This window comes from Miscanthus floridulus, chromosome 8 (assembly GCF_019320115.1).
Source record: "Miscanthus floridulus cultivar M001 chromosome 8, ASM1932011v1, whole genome shotgun sequence".
Classification (NCBI taxonomy): domain Eukaryota; kingdom Viridiplantae; phylum Streptophyta; class Magnoliopsida; order Poales; family Poaceae; genus Miscanthus; species Miscanthus floridulus.
In genome coordinates, this window is record NC_089587.1 from 141754971 (window position 1) to 141775039 (window position 20069).

A 20069-nucleotide genomic window follows, 5' to 3' on the forward strand; every position below is an offset into this window, starting at 1 on the left:
AAAGAATATTAGAATTTCTAATTAACATGTGGAAAATTTGCAAAAACTTGATTAAAAATTAGAAGATAAACTATACATTTACCAAATCATAAAAAGTGTTGTATCAAGAGTTTATATATCTTAAGACTAGATTTCAACTAAATACATATCACACTAAAAATGATAAATACTAGAAATTCTAACTAGAGGTCTCCACTGGAGCCTGCATGTTAATCATCACAAGACTTGAAAGAAAAAAAATATAGATCCTACCATCAATTTGGCATAATCTAACCATAATTGATAATAATAATAATAATAATAGCTATTGGATCTATTCTATTTTCTAAATAATTATTCAGTTCTGCTAGTGTAAAACAATATAAACTAGCTAACTCATGACTCTAATTTATATTACCCATATATGCCGTTAAGAAACATGATCTAAAGTTGACCTGAGTTTGCATTTAAGTATCGACGTCCTCTTATTATGATCCATAATTTACATAACTCAATTTTCATTGCATTATTAAAAAATTAAATACTCCCTCAAATCTACATTTAAATTATCAACATCTCCAATTACAAAAAAAAATTATTTAGATAATGAATAGAGCATATATATGTTTGTGTCCTCTATTAATATTAATATAGTAAGATTTGATTAAAGTAAATATACGCGTCGTGCCAACATGCATGAGCAATAAAATACATATGTTATATTTCATCACATAAAAATATTTTCTTAACAACTCATATACCAATGATACTAACAAATTATTTAAAACCATATAATCATAACATATGATTTATATAGATTGTTACTTTAGATATATTTATGTATTTTAGCTAAAATGTTTGACATGTCTATATTGATAGTATAACCATAACTGCACATATAATTCCTTGATAGAAAAATTCAATCATCTTGAGAAGTATGGGAGACCACAGGTAGATATATTTTTGGTTTTTTATTATTATTAATCCTTTTTTATTTTTATTTAATATTTTAATAATAATTTCTCTAAAAAAATTTGCGGATCTAACCCTTTTGGTCAAGCCAGTCCCGTTGGCGTGACCAAATAGCGTTATCGTCCCACATGTATTGGCGCGGCAAGATCATGACGTTTTTAACGTGGAAAACCTTGTCATATCACGTTGGACGGGAGTGACGTGACAAGATTTTTCTATGTCAGAAACGCCGTACAATATAGTAGATCTTGTCAGAAACGCCGTACAATGTGGTAGATCTTGCCACGGGCACGAGCATAGCGGTGGCGAGTGGCGACAGTGGGAAAGGCAGAGCCGATGCGTGCGCATTCCGATGATGGGATACATCAGGAGAATAAGGGCCGTAGCTGCATGGTCCTTTCATAAGAGTTGCATGTGAGGGAAGAATAGAGTGGATGGGATACAAACTGCTTCAAGTACGTAGAGACTCGCTGGTGGCACAATCGACGGCAAGGTTTCTTCATGTCTAATTCAGGTCTATCTCATGGTCCAAAGAAGCTAGATGTACATGCGCTCTTGGTCACATGAAAAGTCAATATCAGGTGCCAGGAAAGTTTTATTTTTTTATTATTTTATCATTTCACACTCAAATAAGTTACAAAATCTCCCACGCATCGCGCGGGGTATTGTCTAGTTTACTATAATTATAAGCAATAAAGTAAACAAATGGGCCTTTCAAAACACAGGTGTCGAAAAAGAAGCAAGCAAAAAAAGTTTATTGAGATACGTAAGGAGCTCATTCTTTTTGTATTGCCAGGTTAGGAAATTAACCTCATTGTTCCAACTTTTAACTGTTCAACAACGTGCATGCCCAAAATCCAATGCCTACTGTTTTTGGCCGAAGTACCCAACGTATATTACAAGTTTACAACAGCAGATCGTTTCATTTCTATTTTGTTGCAAGCTGCTACCACAGATGATAATTTCTTACACCAACCATTTTAGAATAAATTACCACATCTCACAAGTCACCACAAAACTCAACAAAATAAGCATGCTCATGTTGCCAGCAAATCAGCAGCCACTTTGTCACCCTCTACTCATCAAATGCCTGACTTCTTGTGTCACCTTGGTTTTGGAAATCTGGATATTGGCGATTTCTGAAACTTGGTTCGTTTTGGAAATTTAAATTACGCTGGTTTCTGATACTTGGTTCATTTTGGAAACTTTAATCACGCTGATTCCTGAAATTTGACTCATTTTGGTAACTTCGATCAGGGCGGCTTCCAAAAGTTTGACCATGCAAGCCAAAATCATCACTCAAGTTCGTATGAGCAAAACTTGAACCATCCTGGCCTCTAAATCTTGGGTCACGCCGAGCAAAATTGTTCTCCATGTTTATGGGAGCAAATGCTACAAGAAACAGGGAGATAGTAGAAGAGAAATTGTGAAAAAACACAACAGAACGTATGAAGGCTCAATGGAAGTAACACTAAATGAACTCATTCATTCTTGAGAACACATTTAACACGGCTTATTTTATTGCAAGAAACAATACCATTAGCCATCTATGAAACTATTGACATGGTGCAAATGCCTCATATCGTTCATTTAACTTTATGTGTATAACCTTGAAGACAAAAACACATGAATGAAAAACATCTGGTACAAACAAACATGAGCTTACCTCGTTCTCTCATTCTTCTTTCTCTGTCATATTCAAATTTGTCACGAATTTGAGTAACCCTTTCCCATGTTTCACCTTGTTTGTTCACCCCAAAGCCAAGGTCCTGCAGTACAAACTCGTTGTTCACAATGCTTTGATAGTTGCCAGTAACTAGCTGGTTGATTTATTGTAGCAATCAAATGTGATTACTCATGCAGATCTGATATCAGTGAATTGACAACAAACTATGATCCAGTTAGTACAATGTAATGGGCGACAATGTTTTTAAGGCAGTAAGGCGAGGCGTGGCGAGTGACTACCGCCTTACGCTTAGGCGACTAAGGCGTGAGGCGAGGCGATGCCTTACGAATTTAAGAAAAACTTAAAACAGCAGCTTAGAGTAGTAGATGATGAAGAAAAAAAGAAAAGGAAAAAAGAAAAAGAAAGGAGTAAGAAGTGGGCTGGCCCAGCCCACCAGGCGGCCCATGTGCCCCTCCCCCTCCTGGCGTGGCTTATCCCAATGGGAATCCCCTCCAGCACTGCTCCTCGTCCTCCACCACTCGTCCGCCTCCGCTCGTCTCTCCGCCGCTCCACTTCCCTCTGCGGCTCCGCTTCCATCCACGGCTCCTTCCCTCTCTCCGGATGCGCTGCTCCCCTCCCCTCCCTCGCTCCTCCCCTTCTAGATCTACAGCTGCCGCCATCCCCTTCCAGATCGAGCAGCCGGTGGCGAGGAGAAGGCGGAATCGAGCAGACGGCGGCGAGGAGACGGCGCAACTGAGCGGAATCGACGAGGAGACGGCGGAATAGAGAGGACCAGCATCAGAATCGATGAGGAGACGGCGGAATCGAGGGGGCATCAGCATGTGCATAAGGCGACAAGGCGCCGCCTTATCCCTAAGGCAAGCCTGGAGCGCCCCGACGCCTAAGCATCGCCATAAAAACATTGATGGGCGATTTTGATATCCATTCACTTCCTACATGTGTCATGCACTGTGCAAAGCCAAATTAGATCCACTATGCCATTAGATGAGAGCAGTCACATGCATTCCAACTACTTAACTTCGATAATTCTAACTAGGTAATCCTCATATAAATACAGTGCAACAATGTGCCAAAGGTAGTTTCTATTAAGTAATCTGTTGTTCCCCTGTGTGAACGCACGGCAGGAGCAGGCAGCACCGAAAAGGCTCCCTGCTGTGGTACTATAGCCACAGCAGGGGCAGACGTCGAACGGCTCTCCTGCCGCACTGTAGCCACAGCAGAGGTAGGCGCCAAAGTCAGTCCTGTTGTCACATATAGTCACTGTAGCAGCATGATAGCCTGACATGTCTATGTACTAGGATTAGATGGATAGAGTTGTATATATAGTTTGCCACTGCAACTTAGTAAAGAGAGTGAGTTCAGTTTGCCATCTCCTCTGCAGAGCTTTGGCCAACGCTGGTGCTTGTACTGTGTGTGTGCTCTGTTCTCCCTCCCTTCTTGTACCTCTAGCCATGTGTGTGGTCACCAACGATAGTGTCATGATCGACAACGCTGGTGAGTGGTCGGCTCACCCGTGCCGGAGATCCAAGGGACTAACAAGTGGTATTAGTACAAGCGCCGTCGCCGGACTAACCGCTGGTGATGACGGTCGGTTTGGAGATGGGCGAGGCTGCCCAGCCACGACAGGAGGTGGTTGTGCGCACGGTGCGGGAGGTTAGCGGCACCAGTTGGCCGACGCTGACTTGCACCAACTATGGCGAGTGGTCGGTGACGATGAAGGTCAAGCTCAGAGCCCGACGGCTCCGAAATGCTGTTGACAAAGGCACCGAAAATGAAGAAGACGACATGTCAGCGTTTGAAGCTATCCTCGCTGATGTGCCAGCGGAGTACAGGGAGCCGTTGGGGGCGAAGAGCTCTGCTAAGGAGGCGTGGGAGGCCATTGCGGCGATGCGCGTCGGTTCCGACCGCAGAAAGAAGGCGATGGCCCAACTGCTGAAGCAGGAGTATGCCAACCTCAAGTTCAAGGATGGTGAGACGGTGGAGGATTTCTCCCTCCGCCTGCAGACGCTCAGCAGCAAGCTGAGGAGCCACGGCATCACCATCGACGAAGAAGAGGCGGTCTCTAAGTACCTCCACTCCGTGCCGGCGAAGTACATCCAAATTGCTCTATCCATAGAGACGATGTTGGACTTGTCCACCCTCACCATTGAGGATGTGACAGGCCGTCTGCGGGCGGTGCACGAGCGCATGGAGCAATCCACAGCAACGAAGGACAGCGGCAAGCTGCCGTTGACAGAGGAGTGGGCTGCCCGGAGAAACTTCGGGGATGCCTCCTCTAGCCACGGTGGCGATGGCAAACGCCACGGCAAGGCTTCTTCGGAGAAGAAGAAGGTCGACCCCAACGCCTGCCGGCGCTGCAGGAAGACAGGCCATTGGGCAAAGGAATGCCCAAATCGCAAGCAGGAGAAGAAGGCTGAGGCTCATCTAGAACAGGCTGATGATGATGAGGCCACTCTCCTGATGGCGACGTTCTGTGCACTGCACGACGTTGAGGCCAAGGAGAAGAGAGAGATGACGACGATGGTCGAGCACGGCAAGGCTCTGAAGGCTGTTCACGTCGACGAACCGCACGCCCAAGTCCACTTCGGACGTGTGGACGGCGGACAGGAGCAGCGGTGGTACCTGGACTCCAACGCCAGCAACCACATGACGGGCTCCAAGGAAGCCTTCTCTGAGCTCAACAACGACGTGACCGGCACGGTGAAGTTCGGTGACGGCTCAAGGGTGGCGATCCGAGGGCGTGGCACCATCATCTTCAGGTGCCAGAACGATAAGAACCGCGCGCTAAAGGATGTATATTACATCCCGCAGCTACGATCAAGCATCATCAACATTGGCCAGCTGGATGAACGCAGTAGCGAGATACTGATCAAGGACGGCGTCCTCAAGATCAGGGACCGGGAGCAGCGCCTTCTTGCCAAGGTGAAAATGTCCCGAAACCGGCTGTACCTGCTCGACTTGAAGGTGGAGCAGCCGGTGTGCCTAGCAGCACGGCACACCGAGCCGTGGCTGTGGCATGTCTGGTTCGGCCATCTCAGCTTCGACGCGCTTGGTCGGCTGGAGAAGATGGTCCGAGGGCTGCCCCACATCAAGCACGAAGGCGAGCTGTGTGACAGCTGCCTGGCCGAGAAGCAGAGGAGGCTGCCATTCCCAAAGGCGGCGAAGTATCGCGCAGTGAATGCTCTCGAGCTCATCCACGGCGATCTCTGCGAGCCAATCACGCCAGCCACAAACGGTTGTCGATGGAACTTCCTCCTGCTCGTTGATGATTGCAGTCGCTACAACTCCTGACGAGCAAGGACGAGGCAGCGGCGGCGATCAAGAAGTTCACAGCGCGCGCGGAGGCGGAGAGCGGCAAGAAGTTGCGCGTGCTGCGGACTGATCGCGGCGACGAATTCACTTCGATGGAGTTCACTGCGTACTGCGCGGATCAGGGCGTGGTGTGACACTACACTACGTCGTACTCGCCACAGTAGAATGGCGTGGTGGAGCGGAGGAACCAGACGGTGGTTGGCATGGCTCGATCCATGATGAAGGCCAAGGGCATGCCGGCAAGGTTCTAGGGTGAGGCGGTAACCACGGCTGTGTTCATCCTCAACCACGCGCCCACCAAGGCCTTGAAGGGCAAGACGCCGTTCGAGGCTTGGCATGGACGCAAGTCGAATGTGTCCTTCCTCCGGACATTCGGCTACATCGGCCACGTCAGGAAAACAAAGCCGGTCCTCACCAAGCTGGAGGACAGGAGCACACCGATGGTGTTCCTGGGCTACGCGGAAGGTATCAGGCGTACCGACTCTACGACCCACGCGGAGACAAGGTGTTTGTCTCGCGCGACGTCGTGTTCGACGAGAAGGCGGCTTGGGACTGGAACAATCCGGGCACGGGGGAAGCTGACGGCTTCACCAGCATCTTCGTCGTCGAGCACTTGGTCATCCACGGTGGTGGAGACGCTGGAGAGGAGATGTCGAGCACTCCAACAACAGAGCCGAGCACTCCTGGGGCGATGCCGAGCACTCCGGGAGGGGTGCCGAGAACTACAGGAGTGGTGCCGAGCGGTCCGGCAGTGGTGCCGATCACTCCAGGACGGGTGCCGAACGCTCCCGTAACGGAGCCGAGATGTCTTGCTGTGGTGCCGACCACTCCAAGACTGGGGCTGAGCACTCCTGTAGTGGTGCCGACCACTCCAGGAGTAGTGACGAGCAGTTCAGGAGTAGTGCCGAGTACGGCAGCCGGGGTGCCAGCACTCCAGGTGCTGTGCCGACCACTCCGGCGGAACAGGGAACTCCATCGACGCCGATCGAGTTCGCCTCACCTCCAAGTGACATCACTGAGTTCATGGATGCCTTTCACGATGGTAAGGAGGTGCGGTTCCGTAGGCTGGACGACATCATCGGCAGCACAGGGCCCTCAGGCCTAGCGGGTCAGCTGCTCAACCACCTAGAGCTGCTTCTCGTCGGTGCAGAGGAACCACCCACGCTCGCGCTAACCGAGCGCGGTGCAAATTGGCGACGGGCGATGTGGAGGAGATGAAGGCGATCGAGGAAAACGAGACTTGGGAGCTCGTCGATCCACTTCTAGGATGCCGCCCGATCGGCCTGAAGCGGGTGTACAAGGTCAAGCGGGACGAGTGCGGCGCCATTTTCAAGCACAAGGCGCGACTCGTCGCCCGAGGCTTTGTCCAGCGCAAGGGCATCAACTTCAAGGAAGTCTTTGATCCGGTAGCGCGCATGGAGTCTGTCCGACTGCTTCTATCATTGGCAGCAGCAAAGGACTGGCGCGTCCATCATCTGGACGTAAAATCGGCCTTCCTCAATGGCAAGCTGACGGAGACGGTCTTCGTCAGGCAACCTCCAGGTTTCGCCGTCAATGGAGCGGAGCACAGGGTGCTCCGATTGCGTAAGGCGCTCCACGGGCTGCGGCAGGCCCCGCGAGCGTGGAACACCACGCTGGGCGAGTTTGGGTTCACGCGGTGCGCAACCGAGCACGCGCTCTACACGTGGCGACGAAGGAAGGAGCTCGTCGTCGGCGTGTATATGGACAACTTGATCATCACCGGCGCGCGTGCGGAGGACATCAACAACTTCAAGCGCGAGATGATGGTTCGTTTTGGAATGAGCGATCTCGGCGCGCTCTTACTACCTCGGCATCGAGGTGAGACAGGGGAAGAATACGCTCACGCTCGGTCAGAGCGCGTACACCTCGAAGCTATTGAAGCGGAGCGGCATGGCTGAGTGCAAGCTGTGCATGACTCCAATAGAGGAGCGGCTGAAGCTGATGAAGACCAGTACCGCGGCGAAGGTAGATGCAACACTCTACCGGAGCATCATCGGCGGTCTGCGCTACCTAGTCTACACGAGGCCGGACATTGCGTTCGCCGTGGGCTACGTCAGCCGCTTCATGAAGGATCCCCGAGAGGATCAATGGGATGCAGTAAAGCGGTTGCTGCGCTACGTCAAAGCTAGAAGCAGTCCCGCTTGACGGACGGTGGAGCACCTCTGGCGTGCTCGTCTTCCTCGGGTCGGCTCCAAACTCATGGTTGTCGTTGAAACAAAAGGTGGTGGTGCTATCCACGTGCGAGGCAGAGTACGTAGCGGCGGCCACAGCGGCGTGCCAAGCTCTATGGTTGCGCCGGCTGCTGGGTGAGCTGACCGGTGTGGAAGCTCACCCACCAGCACTGATGGTGGACAACCAGCCCGTCATCGCCCTCGCGAAGAATCCGGTTCTCCACGACCGGAGTAAGCACATCGATGTCAAGTTCCACTTCCTCAGGGACTGTATCAATGGAGGACAGATCGTCATCGAGTTCTTCGAAACTGGACGGCAACTTGCGAACGTCCTCACCAAGCCGTTCGGCCGTCTTCGGTTCACGGAGTTGAAGGAGATAATCGGCATGGAAAGGGTGGGTTAGCAGCAGGATTAGAGGAAGAATTGTTAAGTAATCTGTTGCTCCCCTGTGTGAGCGTGATTGATAAGTCTCATGTGTGGCTGGTCTTTGTGGGGTTGTGCTGCTCACATGGTCCTTGTGGCTGTTTTCTATTTTTAGGACAGCATCTTAGACTAGAGGACAGCATCTTAGAGGACAGCATCTTAAACTAGAGGACAGCATCTTAGCTAGGACAGCATATTAGCATCTTAGACTACCATCTCAGACTAGCATCTTGGCATATGCTTGGCTGGCTAGCAGCCTATAAATATGTAACCCCAACCCTCAGGTTGGTATGGCATTTGTGTGAGAAATAGACAAAAAAATTACCCCAACTCCTAGTGTCATCCTCTCTCGATGAGAGTAAGAATTCTCCTACTACCAAGAGTGAGAATTCAGCGACTAACAACTGGTATCAGAGCCATATTATCCTGTAGCCTGAGCATCTCTTGCTCATCTTCTCTCCCAGCCCCACAACAGCCCCAGCTGTTGGCAGCAGCAGCTCCTCCGGCCGCTCCTGTTCACTCCTCTCCCAGCTCGTCTGAAGCAGCCCTCTCCCCACGCAGCAGCCCCCCGGTAGCGCGTCATGTCCGCAGGGCAGTCTCAGCGCTCGGTCGCCTCGAGCACGCGGCGTCGGTAGGAGGCCGAACTTGCCGCGGCAGAGGAACGCGAGCGAGCGGCGGCAGAGACCGCTGCGGCGGCGGCAAGGGCGTCGAGGCTGGCAGCGGCAGAGCTGGCAGCAGCCAGAGCGGAGGCGGAAGCAGCGGCGGCGGCGGATACAGCGCGTGCGGCGGCAGCGGAGGTCGAGTTTTGCGCGGCAGCGTCAGCAGCTCCGTTTGTGCTGACGACAGTGCCGACGCGGACCTCGAGCTGCTGGAGAGGGAGGCAGCGCGAGTGCGGGTGGCGCAGTGGGCAGCCACGCACGCCCACGAGCGTGGCAGCAGCCCAGACAGGCGCGGACGCGCTGGCGGCGCTCCTGGTGGAGGCGCGCATGGCGGTGGCGCTCCTGGGCAGCCGCGCACGTCCACGAGCGTGGCGGCAGCCCAGACAGGCGCGGACGCGCTGGCGGCGCTCCTGGTGGAGGCGCGCACGGCGGTGGCGCTCCTGGGGTAGCCGCGCACGTCCACGAGCGTGGCGGCAGCCCAGACAAGCGCGGACGCGCTGGCGGCGCTCCTGGAGGAGGCGCGCACAACGGTGGCGCTCCTGGAGGAGGCACGCACGGCAACGGTGGCGGACGGGTCGATGGAGATCGCGGCCTTCACAGGCAGCGTGGCTCTCTCCCCGGATCGGTACCGTGGTTACCACGGGTTCCAGGCTGTTGTCAGGGACGTCGGCCCCGGCGGTGGGTGGCCTACCCTCACCAAGACCAACTACGTCGAGTGGGCTGCGGTGATGAGGGTAAAGCTCCAGGTGCGACACATGTGAGAGGCAGTCCGGTACGGCGACGTCGACTACGACCTAGATCGACAGGCGCTGGATGCTCTCATCGCTGCAGTCCCGCCCGAGATGCAGTTCTCGCTTACCAGCAAGCGGACTGCCAAGGAGGCTTGGGACGCCATCGCTGCGGCACGCATCGGCAGCGACCGCGTCCGCAAGTCCACACTGCAGGCACTTCGCAAGGAGTGGGAGAACCTGGCCTTCAAGCCAGGTGAGGACGTTGATGACTTTGCTCTCCGTCTCAACACTCTGTTGCAGAAGATGGTGCAGTTCAGCGACGACACCTACAGCGAGGAGAGCTGTCGAAAAGCTCTTCCGCTGCGTCCCCGAGAAGTACAAGCAGATGGCTCGCTCGATCGAGTCTCTGCTGGATCTCTCCACGATGTCGATCGAGGAGGCGATAGATCGCCTCAAGGTCGTCGACAGCAATGAGCCACAGTCCCTCTCGGGGCCCATCACCACTGGCGGGAAGCTCCTCACTCGGGAGCAGTGGCTTGCCAGCCAAGGTGACCAAAGGAAGGGGGAGCCTTCTTCCGCGACAGGAGGCTGCAAGCGTGGCAAGCCGCGCAAGGCACGCAGAGACGCCCAGGCCGGGGCGCGAGGACGTGCCGAGGGTGATGCCCGCGGAGGCGCCCAGGGCGGCGCCGCCGGCAGGCACAAGCCGGCACGAGACGACACCTGCCGCAACTGCGGCCAGCTTGGCCATTGGGCCAACGACTGTCGACAGCCACGACGCGGCCAGGCCCACGTCGCACAGGCGGAGGAGCCGGCTCTGTTCATGGCACATGCCAGCATCGAGCTACCTCCAGCGGCACCGGCCGTAGCGGCTCTCCTCCACCTTGACGAGCCAAAAGCACACGCCCTCCTCGGCGACAGCTCCGGCAACGACAAGACTGACGGGTGGTGCCTCGACACCGGCGCCACCCATCACATGACCGATCGACGGGAGTTCTTCACCGAGCTTGACTCTAGCGTCCGAGGCTCCGTCAAGTTTGGGGATGCCTCCGGCGTGGAGATCAAGGGCGTCGGCTCCATCATCTTCACCGCCGTGTCTGGTGAGCACAGGCTGCTCACCGGAGTCTACTACATCCCCACGTTGAGGAACTCCATCATCAGCTTGGGACAGCTGGATGAGAACGGTTCGCGCGTGATGGTTGAGGATGAAGTCATGAGGATTTGGGATCGCCGTCGTCGCCTTCTTGCCAAGGTATCCAGAAGCGCAAATCGACTCTACGTCCTTAACGTGTAGGTGGCACAACCCCTCTGTCTCGCTGCTCGTCGGGACGACGAGGTGTGGCAGTGGCACGAGCGTTTCGGGCACCTTCACTTCGAGGCCCTGAAGCGGCTCAGTGCCATGGAGATGGTGCGAGGCCTGCCGTGCCTCGACCATGTGGAGCAGCTCTGCGACGTCTGCGTGTTGACGAAGCAGAGGCGACTCCCCTTTCCCCAGCGGGCGAGCTTTCGAGCCAAGGAGAGGCTCGAGCTCGTGCACGGGGACTTGTGTGGCCCGATGACACCGGCCACACCGGGAGGACGACGCTACTTCCTGCTGCTCGTCGACGACTTCTCCCGCTACATGTGGGTGATGGTCCTCGGCGGCAAGGGAGAGGCTGCGGACGCCATCAGGCGCGCGCAGGCTGCTGCGGAGGCGGAGTGCGGCCGCAAGCTGCGCGTGCTACGCACCGACAACGGCGGCGAATTCATGGCGGCTGAATTCGCGTCGTACTGCGCTGATGAGGGCATTCAGCGCCACTACTCCGCGCCGTACAGCCCGCAGCAGAACGGCGTCGTCGAGCGGCGCAACCAGACGGTTGTGGGGATGGCTCGGGCCCTTCTCAAGCAGAGGGGGATGCCAGTTGTCTTCTGGGGAGAGGCGATGGTGTCGGCCGTCTACATCCTCAACCGCTCGCCTACCAAGGCGCTCGACGGCAGGACGCCGTACGAGGCTTGGCGTAGGCGCAAGCCGGCGGTCTCCCACTTGCGGGTCTTCGGCTGCCTCGCGTTCGCCAAGGAGCTTGGCCACATCAGCAAGCTCGACGACAGGAGCACTCCGGGAGTGTTCATCGGCTACGCGGAGGGCTCGAAGGCCTACCGCATCCTCGACCCGAAGACACAGTGTGTGCGCACGGCGCGCGACGTTGTGTTCGACGAAGGACGAGGATGGGCGTGGGACAAGGCGGTGGACGATGGCTCGGCTCCGACGTACGACTTCACTGTCGAGTACGTCCACTTCGAGGGAGCTAGGGGAGTAGGCAGCTCTTCTTCGGCGAGCGCGTCTACCCCAGTCCCCGAGCCTCCACCGACCCCGGCGCCTGCTACTCCGACAGCACCACGCTCTCCAGCCAGGACCTCGGCTGCGATGAGTTCTTCGCCGGCTCCACCACAGCCGGCAACGCCACGCACTCCAGCATCGACAGGCACCTCTCTGGGCACGTCTACTCCAGCTCGTGTCGAGCACAGCCCGGTTGAGCTCGCTACTCCGCTCTCTCACGACGAGGAGCGCATCGACGCGTACCACGACGGCAAGCCATTGCGGTACCGTACGATGGAGAACCTTCTCGGCGACCAGCCGGTGTCGGGACCGGTGCCTCACGACCTGGAGGCGCAGTTGCACCTTGCGTGTGACGACGGCGAGCCTCGGTCGTATGCAGAGGCCGAGAGACACGCGGCATGACGCGCCGCGATGCAGTTGGAGATGGATGCGGTTGAGAAGAACCGCACCTGGGAGCTTGCTGACCTTCCTCGTGGTCACCGCGCGATCACCCTTAAGTGGGTGTACAAGCTGAAGAGGGATGAAGCCGGCGCCATCGTCAAGCACAAGGCTCGCTTGGTGGCACGAGGTTTCGTGCAGCAAGAGGGGGTCGACTTCGACGACGCCTTTGCTGCCGTGGCACGGATGGAGTCCGTGCGACTCCTCCTTGCGCTAGCTGCCCTGGAGGGCTGGCGTGTTCATCACATGGATGTCAAGTCGGCGTTCCTTAACGACGACTTGAAGGAGGAGGTCTACGTGCACCAGCCGCCGGGATTTGTGATCCCCGGCAAGGAGGGCAAGGTACTCCGCCTGCGCAAGGCCCTCTATGGCTTGCGGCAGGCACCGAGGGCGTGGAATGCCAAGTTGGATTCCACGCTAAAGGTGATGGGCTTCGAGCAAAGCCCGCACGAGGCGGCCATCTACCGACGGGGCAATGGAGGAAATGCCCTGCTGGTGGGTGTCTACGTCGACGACTTGGTGATCACCGGCACCAAGGATGCGGAGGTGGCGGCATTCAAGGAAGAAATGAAGGCCACCTTCCAGATGAGTGACCTGGGGCCTCTCTCCTTCTACCTGGGAATCGAGGTGCACCAGGATGACTCTGGGATCACGCTTCGACAGACCGCCTACGCCAAGCGCGTCGTTGAGCTAGCTGGGCTCACCGACTGCAACCCAGCTCTCACTCCGATGGAGAGGCTGAAGCTGAGCCGCGACAGCACGACGGAGGTGGACACTACGCAGTACCGACGTCTTGTGGGGAGCCTTCGCTACCTCGCCCACACACGGCCGGACTTGGCATTCTCCGTCGGCTACGTTAGTCGGTTCATGCAGCGACCGACGACGGAGCACCAGCAGGCTGTGAATAGGATCATCCGCTACGTTGCGGGGACTCTCGACCACGGCCTCTACTACCCGAGGTGCCCTGGGGCGGCACACTTCGTCGGGTACAGCGACAGCGACCACGCCGGTGACATCGACACCAGCAAGAGCACGAGCGGGATCCTCTTCCTCCTCGGCAAGTGCCTCGTTAGCTGGCAGTTGGTCAAGCAGCAGGTGGTGGCCCTGTCCAGCTGCGAGGCCGAGTACATAGCGGCCTCCACCGCTTCGACTCAGGCGCTCTGGCTCGCTCGACTGCTTGGTGATCTCCTCGGCAGAGACACTAGAGCGGTGGAGCTCAGGGTGGACAGCAAGTCCGCTCTGGCCCTGGCAAAGAACCCCGTGTTCCACGAACGCAGCAAGCACATCCGGGTGAGGTACCACTTCATCCGAGGCTGTTTGGAGGAAGGGAGCATCAAGGCAAGCTACATCAACACCAAGGACCAGCTTACGGACCTGCTCACCAAGCCCCTTGGGAGGATCAAGTTCCTTGAGCTCTGCTCTAGGACCGGGATGGTTCAACTCTCACACAAGACGACACACAAGACTTAGGGAGAGAATGATGGATAAGTCTCATGAGTGGCTGGTCTTTGTGGGGTTATGCTGCTCACATGGTCCTTGTGGCTGTTTTTCTGTTTTTAGGACAGCATCTTAGACTAGAGGACAGCATCTTAGAGGATAGCATCTTAGCTAAGACAGCATATTAGCATCTTAGACTAGCATCTTGGCATATGCTTGGCTGGCTAACAGCCTATAAATATGTAACCCCAACCCCTCAGGTTGGTATGGCATTTGTATGAGTTTGTGTGAGAAATAGACAAGAAAATTGCCCCAACTCCTAGTGTCATCCTCTCTCGATGAGAGTAAGAATTCTCCTACTACCAAGAGTGAGAATTCAGCGACTAACAGAACGCACGGCAGGAGCAGGCGGCGCAGAAAAGGCTCCATGTTGTGGTACTGTAGCCACAGCAGGGGCAGGCGCCGAACGGCTCTCCTGCCGCACTGTAGCCACAGCAAGGGCAGGCGCTAAAGTCAGCCCTGTTGTCACATCCAGTCACTGTAGCAGCATTTTAGCCTGACATGTCTGTGTAATAGAATTAGATGGGTAGAGTTGTATATAGTTTGCCACTGCAACTCAGTAAAAAGAGAGTTCAGTTTGCCATCTACTCTGCAGAGCTTCGGCCAACGCCGGTGCTTATACTGTGTGTATGCTCTGTTCTCCCTCCCTTCTTCTACCTCTAGCCATAGTGTGTGGTCGCCAACGATAGTGTCGTGGTCGGCAACGCTGGTGAGTGGTCGGCTCACCCGTGCCAAAGATCCAAGGGACTAACAGTTTCTTCAGCCACAATAACTGTCCTTGTATTCAGGAAGATGCATGGTACATGTTAGTAGGGTCAAGCCTGGTGCCCGGTTTTTATGAATAGAGCAATGCACCAGGAAACATTACAAAAGGTTGACTAACTTTTCTGTTTAAAAGAACAAAATAATGCTGCATTGGAAGCAAAAGCAAGAAATATCTAAAATTAACATCTAGAAATGTGAAACTATGGAGCAGACAGAGTAAAACCCTTCAATACATGGTCAGGACTCAACCAATAGACAATGAAGATGTTTCCTTCTCGGTGCCTGCTGTCTATAGGCGAACAGGGATAAAAGTACAAGATCAAAGAATTTGTGGCGAATTTCTGACTTTGAGTAGTCCTCGAAACAGGTAAACTATCTACTCTGGTTCTTCGTAATCTGTAACCAGTAGTTAACCTAGATAGTAGATACTCATGGACGAGTGACAACTCTTTAGTAGAGTCGATACCATGTGTTACAGAAATTACATTAACTAATGTTAGACACCATAATCAATGCCATTGATAATTGGATGAGACATATGACTTTGGCTCCATTAAGCAATGTAGTGGACCACAATGACGTAGTTTGGTGGAACATCTTTTTTGATATGTTTAGTTTTTGTTAGCTACTTTTCCCTAAGTCATGTTGCAAAGATCTGTTGCATTACCAACATGCGAGTAGATGCTAAATAAAAGCCAAGTGAGAGAAAATAGAGGAGTAACCATTCGATAACAGTTGTAACCAATAGTCTGATTTACCAAATGGTGCACCATGTTTTTTGGATCTGATTTTCAACATAGAGTTTTAAAGTACACTTAACAGATTGGCCCATTATTCTTCTATAGTTCAATCAGTTTGTGAACAAATGGTAAGAAGTAAGCAAAGGATCTGACAAGAACCCAATACCCAAAGCATTAGCATAAGCAAATTTAGTCTAGTAGAATATGCAAATCCCTCAGTGTAAAGAAATGATATAGATGTATCAGTACTACTACTACAAAGAGAACGCACCTTGTTTGGTTCTACATTGGACTGCCTTCTCCTGCTGCAATACAAAAGCAGTGATGAGACTGTTTCTAGAATGAGGATATAAAATACTTTTTCCACTAATTTTTTGATATAGCATGACCCACTCAAATGGTTACAAATCAAAATATATCCGTAAACAATTTGAAGTTGCAACAATCCAACAAACAATTGTGAAGGGACAGTTCTACTGGGTATGACCAAAAGATTACAATGGAAAGCAAAAGCATGTTATATGGTGTAAAAAATAACCAATTAAATTAAGCAAGGAAAACAAAAGAGAACTGTTGACCATTTGCTACCTGTATGGCGAGAAGTCAAGATCATCTTCTTCAGCAGAGTCATAATTAGCATGAGATTCAGCAATCTTTTTTGAATAACCTTTGTCCCAGTACAACCTTTCCCAGTTTTCTCTAAGTTCTTGGTATAATTCCATGTACTTTTTGCACCATGTTTCGTGCTCCTGTAAATTTGTGGTGCTCACTAGTCAGCATCCTAGCATCAAAGAAACCAGTTTGGGCTTATAGTTATAGGCCACCATAATCAATAAATTGTAAGACAGTTCATGTGCCTCAAAATTTTTACATGCCCTATTCCAAACTTCATAAAATGCATGCCAGTTGCCAGCATGGACAATCATCTCAAATAATAATGGTGTTCCGATTCAGTTCATTCCAATCTGACAAAGTTGCATCATGGACTCATAATCAAGTGTCAATGGAATCACTGGCGACTGATGAATTTGTTACATGAATGCAAATGAACCAGCATAATTCCTTTCACATTTTAAATTTACCAAATCCTTCCAGAATGAATAAGGAGCCATTCCGCAATAATAGATTTCACTTAATCATCTGAAGAAATAAACAGGCTACTCCAGTTCTATGCAATTGGAGAAGCTGACATTTGAACCCATTTCGATTGGATACCCTCGACTTATGATTCATCACAGTACTGTTCTGCGCTTAGATTAAATTCATCACATAATAACTAACCACCCAACCAGTAGGCACGGCGGCCAGTCCTAGAGCAGCGGAAGAACTGTAACTGTAAGGCTCGCCGCGGCTTACCGAGTCTTTGAGAACGAGGCGGGTGCGGCGCATGAACTGCTCCCGCATCTGCTTGCGGCGGCGGTTAGGGAGGTTGTCCCGCGGGATGGCGAAGCGCTCGCGATGCGGCACGCCGTCCCCGATCTCGTGCATCTCCCCGTCCACCGCCCACCACTCCGACTTCTTCGTGCCCACCCCCGCGGCGGGGCCGAGGCCCGGCGGTGGCGGCTTGGACCAACCGGTGCCGCCGGTCACGAAGCCTCCCCGGCGGTGCGCCCACCGCCGCTGCGTGTACACGCAGCGCAACATCGTGTCGCCGCTTCCGCCCGGGCTGCAGGCCAGGCTCCGGCGGCCGACGGCTCCCTGGCACGCGTCCTCTCAGGCGCGACAGGATCGGGCGGGGAGGCGCAGTTGGCAGCAGGGATGTGGGCGGGCGGAAGAGGGAGGCTGGTCGGGTGGGCTCTTGGTGGGCGCGTCGCCGGCGGGCGGAGGAGGGAAGCCGGGGGGGTGCGCTCTCGGCGGGCGCGGCCGTCGGCGCCGCCGACGCGGACGGTGCCCCTCCCGGTCTCGCGAGATTCTCGCCTCGCTGAAGAGAACGGGAAGAAAACGCCGTGACTCGTGGATCCTCGGCTCTATTGAGTTTGATGCGCATCTCGATTCACATGTGCCTGAGCTCTTGCGTATCAATCGGAGCGAAATAGAATGTAATTTATTTTAATTCTACTATTATTTAATTCAACACATGTGACGCATCCGAATAAGGTCGGGAGTGAAATTAAACTAAGTTTTATTCTAACATACTTCAACATATGTGGATCGGAGTGAATAGACATGCATCCAACAAGCCCTTAGTTGGCAAGGGCAAAAGAGTAGTCTCATCTGCTTACATTGTCTCAAATTATTACGTTGAGAGAAAAATAGATAATTATAATCAAAATGCTTGTATTTGTGCATTGGGACGCATCAGATGGGGCTCACAAGCAAGCTCGGATGCCTCCATCCTCAGTCTTGTTAAGGGGCTGTTTGGATGGACTAAGGGAACAGCTAGCGTCCGAACGTCTGACGCTAAGACGTGTCCGGACGCAGCTCCTAGCCTGTGATTCCTAAAACCGGCTCGCAACAGGAAAATAAAGTCAAGCGAGCGCGTCTATCCCCGCGTAATGGAACGAAGCGCGCGCATTGGTGGCCCGCCCGTGCCATGCCACCATCCCCCACCGCGCTCCGTCCCCTGCCATGCCCCATTCACCTATGTGCATGTCTCTGCTGCGCCCCATCCCTAACGTGCACACATATGCAACATTCAGATCTACTTTTGAAACATACAGATACAACACTTGTAATATATAAAAAAAGGCAGATGAAACACTTAAAATATGCTTCTGAAAAACACATAAAAATAGCTAAAAATCATTGCAAAACATACACAACATATAGATGAAAATACTCACAACATATATGTGAAACATATGTAACATCATGAAATATTAGAAACAGATGCTTGCAACATACTTCTGAAACACTTGCAACAAATACAACATCCTAATCTACTTTTGCAACATCTAGATGAAACACTTGCAACATCTAGATGACACATCTAAAACATTTGAAATATACGCTTGCAACATGCGTTTTTAGCACAATATCATCTTGTTGCTTCAACGAATGGACGCTCGTCGTTGCGGAGCATGATGCCGACGCGGATCAACGGCGGTGCATGGAGCTCGCCGGTGTAGCAGCGGTGCGACCCTCCTACGATCTCCAATGCCTGCTCATGGCCTAGGCTCGCGCCCATGGGCGGCGGCCCTGTTGCTGCTACTCCAGCGCCGCCGCTCGCTCAGCAGTGGTCGTCTAGCGTCGTCCGCTCATGGGGGATGGCGCGCGGCGCGGCCGTCTATGGGGTGCGGCACGGTGGGGGAAAGGGCACAACGCGAATGGAGACGGGGCATGGTTGGAGAAGGGGCCGCAGCGAGGTGGATGGATGAGCAGCCAAGCCACGATGGTGGGGATTTTTTTGAGAGGCCAATCCGCTGCAGACTAGGAGCCGCGTCTGCATGGGAGCGCTCGTGGCTGAGCATTCCCGCTTGCTAAACTAAAGTTTAGTCCATGTGTTTGGATGCAAATAGAAGGTCCAAACATTAACTAATTATGGTCTGACAAAAACTAATAGAGTTAAATTGATGAGTAGAACTCATTAGAAAAAGAGAAAATTATAATTAGTCCATATTTCGCCTATTATGTATTATCCAACAACGGACTAAACTTTTCTGATGATCAAACAGGCCCTAATTCTCTCCTATGTTGTCCTCTCAACTCACTTTTCCACCAACGCCCACCCTTGTTGTACAGCATTGTTGATGGCCAAGGCGTGCAGGTGTAGGCCACCATTTGCCGCCACTGAGCGGTTCCTCGGCTTCCCACGCAGCGAGCTATGGCTGCCTCCCGCAACCGGTGTGGCTAAGTGAGCTCTGCTCCCGCCTCTACCCTGGTTGTACGCTCCGGAGCTCCACCCGTCGCACCCTGACCAAGCTCGTCGCCGACGATGGCTTTCATGTTAACTGCTTCGACCGCGCCATCGTCGCCACTCATGTGGCGACCTCTCATGATCATGGTGGTTGTTCTGTCGTCCTGGCCTAGGGGATGGGAAGGTGGGCGGCGGGGGAGGATGCGGGGCGCGAAAGGTGGACGGCACGGGAGGACACGGAGGCGGCGCACTAGGAGGTGGAACAGGAGGAAGGCATCTCGCTAAGCTCCGATGAGATCACGCTAGACTCCACCCCACCATCGTCTCCTTCTCGACACCCAATTCCTTCCTTTGTCTCCTGTGAGCCAACCATCTAGCCATGGGCACAATAGCTTGGTTGCAACATCAGAAATGCACAATAACTAGTGACGAATTTTAAAATCAAGTTCCTCAGTAGGGGGATTTCCTGTGGTGCAGCGTGTAGAGCGGTCTGAGGTGGTTGTTCCCCGCCTGGCGGGCAGGTGGCGTCATGGTAGCGGCGGCGCCCAAGCTCAACACATGGG

General features: G+C 53.1%; 1 protein-coding gene across 2 annotated transcripts; it reads right to left on the reverse strand.

The window, feature by feature from the left end:
- Window positions 1–1704: 1704 nt before the first annotated feature.
- LOC136477313 (uncharacterized) lies at window positions 1705–17671 on the reverse strand. 2 transcript variants are annotated; one of them, XM_066475443.1, is made up of 5 exons: window positions 17067–17671; window positions 16299–16459; window positions 15982–16012; window positions 2618–2720; window positions 1705–2343 (listed from the first exon to the last, which is right to left on the reverse strand). In XM_066475443.1, the coding sequence occupies exons 1-5, from the start codon at window positions 17352–17354 to the stop codon at window positions 2159–2161; spliced, it is 768 nt and encodes a 255-aa protein (XP_066331540.1). In that variant the 5' UTR covers window positions 17355–17671; the 3' UTR covers window positions 1705–2158. The 2 variants fall into 2 exon arrangements, with proteins under 2 accessions (XP_066331540.1, XP_066331539.1); XM_066475442.1 differs by having other exon boundaries at window positions 15982–16015.
- Window positions 17672–20069: the final 2398 nt, after the last annotated feature.